The sequence below is a fragment of the Stenella coeruleoalba genome (genome assembly GCF_951394435.1).
Source record: "Stenella coeruleoalba genome assembly, chromosome: 3".
NCBI classification, from domain to species: Eukaryota; Metazoa; Chordata; class Mammalia; order Artiodactyla; family Delphinidae; genus Stenella; species Stenella coeruleoalba.
In genome coordinates, this window is record NC_137148.1 from 45268311 (window position 1) to 45275035 (window position 6725).

A 6725-nucleotide genomic window follows, 5' to 3' on the forward strand; every position below is an offset into this window, starting at 1 on the left:
GCCTATATTCTGGTTGTGAAAAGAGTGGTATTTTTGTTATACTCTTCTCTTCTCAAGCTAGATCTACCAGAGAGCATATGACTTCCCTTCAGGTATTAAAGACTGACTTCCTAGAAATTATTATCAGCAAAGTTAAAACTCTAACTTTCTAGCCTGCTCCTGCACTCAACGTCCTGCCGAAGAGTGCCAAGGATCCATGATCAAAGAATGCTGGGATGCAGTGCTGGGGCCACACCAAAGACAGGAGATCACTGTTTCTGCTTTTTCATACTCTTTATTGCCAACAGTTTAAAATGGTCAACATAAAAAAAAAAAACTGATAATAAATACTGCTCTTTGGGCTGTAATAAATAAAAAGTTTATTAACAAGGAATGCACTTTTCCAGCCACAAGTGTCTTCAAAAAAAAGAGAAAATTATATATGGCCATAGTTCACAGTTGAGCAGCCAAAAGCTGCTCCAGTTACAGCCTTTCAACAACACGGGAGCGTCCTCCCTTCTCCCTCCCCTTCAGGAAGTATATTCACAGTCCCAAGTCCTCTGTCTGAAGTGCTCTCCACAGAGAGAAGTTAAGTCAATGCACCTTTCTGCGAAATTGTCTGAAAAACCTTTTGAAACGGGTACGTCAAGGAAAACTGCATTCGGGTTCACTCTCAGCTTGTCCAAGGTCCAGAACTGTGTGCCTGTGCCCGGTCTGGTTCCACCAGGTCCAGCAGGCCACGGAGGAATTGTTTTCGTACCACCACCTGTCCACCTTCTTCAACGTGCTGTAGATCATTCTACTGGCTTCCCTGTAGATCTCACAGTGGAAAAGAGGAGTCCCATAGGATCCATTCAAAAAGTCTCTCAGTTACACCTCTGTAAGAGCATGTTCAGAGCATATTCCATTCGATTTTTTAATTCTAATGAACAGCCAGACATCAGCAGAGTTGTCAGTCTAAACGTTGTAGATATCCTGTCCTCATTGATGTAGGTGAGAAGGTATTCTTCATTTTGGCTACAGATGATTATTTTCGTATGATCGTGGTAGAAATTCACCTTTAAAAAGCAGACACAGATATCAGATCTCTCTAAATACTCAAGATGTGAAGAGTTTCGTCAATGATCAGATTGGCTAGGTCAAAATCATTTGGGGACCTAAACACGTGCTTTCCTCAAGGGTTCATTTACCTGAAAGGTGCCATCGTTGAAGAGCATCATTAAGGCCTTATCAGATTTTAGCCACTGAAGGAGGTAGAGCCGAGGTCTTCGAACATCCGTAACACTAGGCAGATCTCCACCCTGGGAGAGATTGGGAGACTTAGTGCCTATAAAAGCTTTGCTGTGTGTGCACTCGGTTCTTCTCAGCAAATGCCTATCAAACTTAAGCAAGTGCCAGAGTGGCCTGGAGATTCTGATCCAGTAGATTGAGGGCGGGACACAAGAGGCTGCATGCCTTAAAGCGCTGAGGTCACACAGATGCCACTACTCTGTGGACTACACTGCAAACAACACTGCTGGAAAGCCACGGTACTTACATCCATGAGGTTTTCCTCCATGTAATGAGAGAAGTATTTCAGCACCGTCACTTGACTAATGAATTGTTCGGGGGCATCTGTTGCTGGGAAAACAGAGCATTGGCCAAGCTCCGCGTAATAGTGAACTGTTCTAAAGAACAGGAACAATACGGAGAAAAGAAGGAAAAACGGAAGTAGTTAGTCACTATTTTCAGATTTCCTTAGGGCAAAACTAAAGAACTGACAGGGCTTCCTTAATTGAACACGCTTACTTTTTATCTGGAAGGAGGCTCATGTGAGCACCGTTGTTGAAGAGGACGCCTACAGTGTGGTCTGAGAGCTGGTACCCAAAGCCATATTTATTAGAGTAGTCGACCCATTTGGTGACCCACTGAAAGGAAGTGCTCAGCTGCTCTTTGGGGATGCAGTCAGCTTCTGGCATGTTTTCTAGACATCCTCGAAGGACTCTTGCCACTGTGTCTGCGACACTTCCCATGGTACTGTCCTCGAGGCCTGGAAAGTCAGAGAAATTTAGAAAATAATTAACAACAAAACCTCAGGCTATGGTAGGTGCTAAGTCTCCCTTCACTAAATCTAAGGAGGGAGGACTCAAAATTGTTCCAGTCCTCTAATTTTGCTTCTTCTATGTTAAATCAGGCCAAAAACCAAACTGACGTCAGTTACTTAGTATTGAGCACTGGCATTCAGAGCGTCCTTATTTAAAATGCAGTTGACAACCACTTACATTCACTGCTGCTGCTGCAGCTGCCAAGTGTTCCTCTGACTATCATCCGAATAGCATCTCCAATCTGCTGCTTGTTTTCCACTGCGGGTGTTCCAGATCTGGCAACTGTAGTGGTAGGTGGCTGGAGTTCCTAGAAGAGAGAAGAGCCAGGCCATGGTCAAGCTTTTAAAATTCATTTGGGGTTGAGAATTCTAGTTTAAGATGAGATTGTGGCAATTAGTAGGAAAGCTTATCAAAAAGCAATGGACACAAGCCAGGTAACAGCTATTTCGGTAACTCAACTGCATGCATTGTTAAACTAAGAGATAAAAATCTTCCCTTTTAAAGGGTTGGGAAGAAAACGTTAAGTAAATATGTGATCCAAGCGATAATTAACGAAGAATGAAAAGGATATAAAGTGTTTATAACTATTTTACTCTTCTTTAGCATACCTCATCTGTCCTATGTTTGCTGGGTTGCTGAGTTATCGAAGTCTTTTTCAAATCATGCCTAAGCTTGTAAATTTCTTCATCTTCTTTAGCCACTTTATCTGTAAATCAAGGAAAAGAATTATGAGCATTATTCTATCCAAACAAGGTAGAAACAGAGCTAGCCCGATTTCCTCCTTTGGCATTAATAACCAACTTAAGAGCATCCAAGGCAAAACCATCAGCTTTTACTTTTATCTTTGCCATCAGCTGCAATTATGCAAGAAGCACACTTTAATGCCTATGAAACAAAAAGCTATCAACCACGGTTTGCAGTGTGGATTTTTGACGCTACAGAAAGTCAAATAGTATACAAACATACAGGCCAACTTATGTTCATATAAAAGCCTCTTTTAACTAACTTATCAACTTTATATATAATATTGGACACGGAAGAACAAAAGAAGTCTTATAACTTACTGTGTGTGTCAATATATCTTGCTTTGTCTTTTTTGCCACCAAAAAGAGCAGCAGCTGCCTTCTTAAAGAAATTCTTAGCTGGGCTTGACAAGTGGAAATCTGGAACTGTATGACAACAGCTAGAAGAGAGTCTGTCTGGAGTGAAGCCCTATGGAGTAAAAGACAAGATCTTCAGTAACCTGCTGGGAAATTAGGATCAAGAACATGTAATAAAATGACGGCAAAAAAAAAAAAAAAGCACCCACCTGCAAAAAAAAATCATGTCGAATGATGTCATCCAAACTGGGACGATCTTCTGGATTTTTGGACAACATGCTGGCTATTAAGTGCTTAGCAGGAGCCAGCAATGAAGAGGGCATCGTATACCTTGCTTCTCTTATGCACCTGTAAGTTTCTTTCAGGTTTGTAGTTTCAAATGGGGGTCTTCCTAATAACATTGTATACCTGTATGCAAGGAAACACTTCTTTAGGAACGGTCAAAAAGCGACTCTTTTCGAGTGTTAAAAACCTACATCCAAATTTGCTTTTTGATTATTTTGGTGCGTTTACTTACATTACACAGCCTAAGGCCCAAATGTCTGATTCACAGCCGTGTCCTTGTTTGTTGAGGACTTCAGGAGAAAGATAATTTGGGGTACCACATATCGTTCTAGGAAAACAAAATATGAAGATCTCATTAGGAACTATTCTACTGTTTAAACTTAGTTCTCTGGATAAAACCTTAAAAGCACTATGCTGAATTTCTATTTGGAAACATCTGACTTTTGATTTCTGGCATGTAAACAACTGACATTTGACCAAGTGACTCGGTAATTTTTTTTTAATGTGTGTACAATTTTTTTCAGCCACATGACAAAGTGTTTTAAGCCAACTGAGACCAGGTACAGCAGGACATATTTATATATTTCAGGCAAATATAAGACAGATTTGTTTCATAATCAACTTATAGGCATAAGGTACTCTGCCTGGTCCATAGTGGCACTGGATAAGTGTTTCCTTCAATTAACACTGTAGCGGTTTATAGATTTTAGTATCAACTGGCCTTTGAAACATTAACTGGAAAATAAGAAGGGCATATTTGATCTCCACAAAACCCTATCAGGATGTGTCCTTCTGACTCTTACCTCCTTCTGTGTTCCAAGGGCTCCAGCCTGGCTGCCAAACCAAAGTCCCCAACTTTTAGTTCCATGGCTTCATTAATAAAAAAGTTTCCTAGATGATTAAAAAAAAGAAATCTGAATTCCCCTGGAAAGCTGTTCTAACCAAGTACACACACATCCACTCAACAGGCAGGCAGCCAGTTGCTTCAAGTGAAAGCCATCATTCATAAGCAAGATTGCGCTGGTTAGATTCCAACTAAGCCATCATTCATAAGCAAGATTGCGCTGGTGAGATCCCAACTAAGAACGTTAATATGTTAAAAAAAAGGGAGAGAGACAGCACACCTCTCTGACACAAAAGTCATCATTCGGAGTGAAAGGCTTACCTAGTTTGAGATCTCTGTGCAAGATTTCTTGTTCATGAAGGTACTTCAGTCCAGACACAATCTGCCTGAGGTAGTATCGGACTTCCGGCTCTGTCAACACCTTCCTTGCTTTCAAGATATGAGCCATGGACTGGGAAGAGGAGAAGGAAAAAAGAGATCTGTCAAACAAAGTTACCAAAATCAGGGGTTTCCTTGTGCAGGATGAGTGATGAAAGTTAATGCTGCAGTGTAATAATTACCTCCACAACGAAATTCCCAGGTAAAGTTCAGTTTGAATGCCATGTCAGTTTGCGGGAAGTAAATGCATTCAAATAGGAGTGAACACTTACCCTTCTACTGCAATATTCCAAAAGAATGTAAATGTTTTCTTTATCCTCAAAGTAGTGGTAAAACTGCACTACATGCTTGTGATGGAGGATTCTGTGAAGCTCTATTTCTTTGTCAATCTAAAAGAAAAAAGCAAGATCAGTCTTATTAGCCTCCCTCACCTCTGAAAAGCCAGTCTTACACATGCAGAAGACATTTTCCTAAAAGGGAAGGGCCATCTTGCACACAAAGAAAATACTTTACTCAACAGTCATACACACCTTTTCCCTTTGATGAGGTTTGGCCACTCTGCTGTGAGGAATAATTTTTGCAGCGTAGACTTTGTTGTTTGTCAAATCTGTCATCTCGTAACATTTTGCAAAGCCACCCTGACAGGAAACAAAGCCGAGACGGAATTGAGTATGGCAGGGACATGGACGGCAGATTTATATATTTATATATATATATATATATATATATATATATATATATATATATAAGTAAATGAGAAAGAAAAGCAAAAATATGGGAGAGGAAGGGCGGACAGAGGGATGCGGTCTACTTTTTTAAAGCTCTTTCACGAAGGGAAAAGCATTCCTGAAAACAGTAAGTTAAAACAGTGCCCCTTCTCCCTTTACAGAGAGGAGCTTTCCGGAGGGGGGGCTTGGGGTTGGGGAGATGAGAAATAGGGTATGAAGAGACTTGTCAAGAAAATCCTCTGTGGGGGCAGCTCGAGAGAGTTAGGTCTGGTATAGAAAGCCCTCGCTTCTGGCCTCAAGATCAATGTCTTTGGGCGGCGGGACGCAGACTGAGCCGCGGCTAAGGATGTGAAATCGATCCCGGCGCTGCCAGCGCACAAAAGCCAAAGGAGGGCAGGTGAGCAGCCCACGTCGCACCGGGATCGGCCTCCCGAGACGCCGAGAAGCGGTGGGCGCGGCGTCCGGCCCGGCCCGGGGAATGCCCGGGCAGATCTCCCTCCCGCCTGGCAGCAGGGCGCCCGCCGCTCGTCACCTTTCCCAGCACTTTGCCTCGGCAGTAGCGCTTCCCCGTGGTGGGGTCGACGATAATCCTCGAGATCTCGGCCCCCGAGTGCGAGTGGTGGTGATGGTGGTGCGAGGCGGCCGGCTGCACCTGCACCTGGGGCTGCGGTGGCTGCGGCTCTTCGGGGGGCGGCTGCGGCCGCTTCTTCTTCGAGTCCCCGCCGCAAGCCTTGCCCAGCGCCTGCTCGCACATCTTGGTGCCGGCTGCCGGCTGGTAGGTGATAGTCCGCAAGAGCTCCATGGTCCCCTCGCCACCCTGCACTGCCCGCTGCCACCTCCGAGGCGCGGACACGCGACCGAGCCGGCCTCTACCCTCGAGCCCCAGCCGCAGGAACCAACCTCCCACGCCCGACGCCTTCGTTCACTTGTACGAGTGTGAACGCCCGGAGAAGTCTTATATACGGGCGGAGAAGGGGGCGGAGAATCGAAACGGGATGCTACATCACGGGTGACGCCCCGCCCACCGGCCTCAAGAGCGTCCGGGGCCGAGCGGGAGGTTGCGACGGGCTGGTGGCTTCCAGCTTGCGAGCTGCTAGCCGGCCGCGGGGAGCGCTCACCCCGATGGGGAGGCGGACACAGGCGTCCGGCCGTCCCCGTGACCGCCATCCCATTCTTGGAATGTTCCGAGCTTCTGGGTTTGAAGTAGAAACCCTAGGGCCGACGCCTGGCTCCGCCCCCACCCGCCCCGCGGCGGGCGGTGCAGTGATCAGAGCCCCGCCGGGTGCCGCGGTCCTCGCAGGTTCCCTCCCGTGCACAGCCCTTCCTC

At 45.3% G+C, this 6725-nt stretch overlaps 1 protein-coding gene across 3 annotated transcripts; it reads right to left on the reverse strand.

Moving 5' to 3' along the window:
• Window positions 1–241: 241 nt before the first annotated feature.
• PLK2 (polo like kinase 2) lies at window positions 242–6454 on the reverse strand. Of its 3 annotated transcripts, XM_079916998.1 has the most exons (14): window positions 5931–6454; window positions 5201–5308; window positions 4943–5059; window positions 4614–4743; window positions 4252–4339; window positions 3681–3776; window positions 3373–3571; window positions 3128–3275; window positions 2672–2769; window positions 2241–2370; window positions 1768–2008; window positions 1517–1646; window positions 1170–1280; window positions 242–1037 (listed from the first exon to the last, which is right to left on the reverse strand). In XM_079916998.1, the coding sequence occupies exons 1-14, from the start codon at window positions 6198–6200 to the stop codon at window positions 846–848; spliced, it is 2058 nt and encodes a 685-aa protein (XP_079773124.1). In that variant the 5' UTR covers window positions 6201–6454; the 3' UTR covers window positions 242–845. The 3 variants fall into 3 exon arrangements, 2 of the variants coding, with proteins under 2 accessions (XP_079773124.1, XP_079773125.1); XR_013827628.1 differs by lacking the exon at window positions 242–1037 and having other exon boundaries at window positions 1173–1280; window positions 1517–1641; XM_079916999.1 differs by lacking the exons at window positions 242–1037; window positions 1170–1280 and having other exon boundaries at window positions 1468–1641.
• Window positions 6455–6725: the final 271 nt, after the last annotated feature.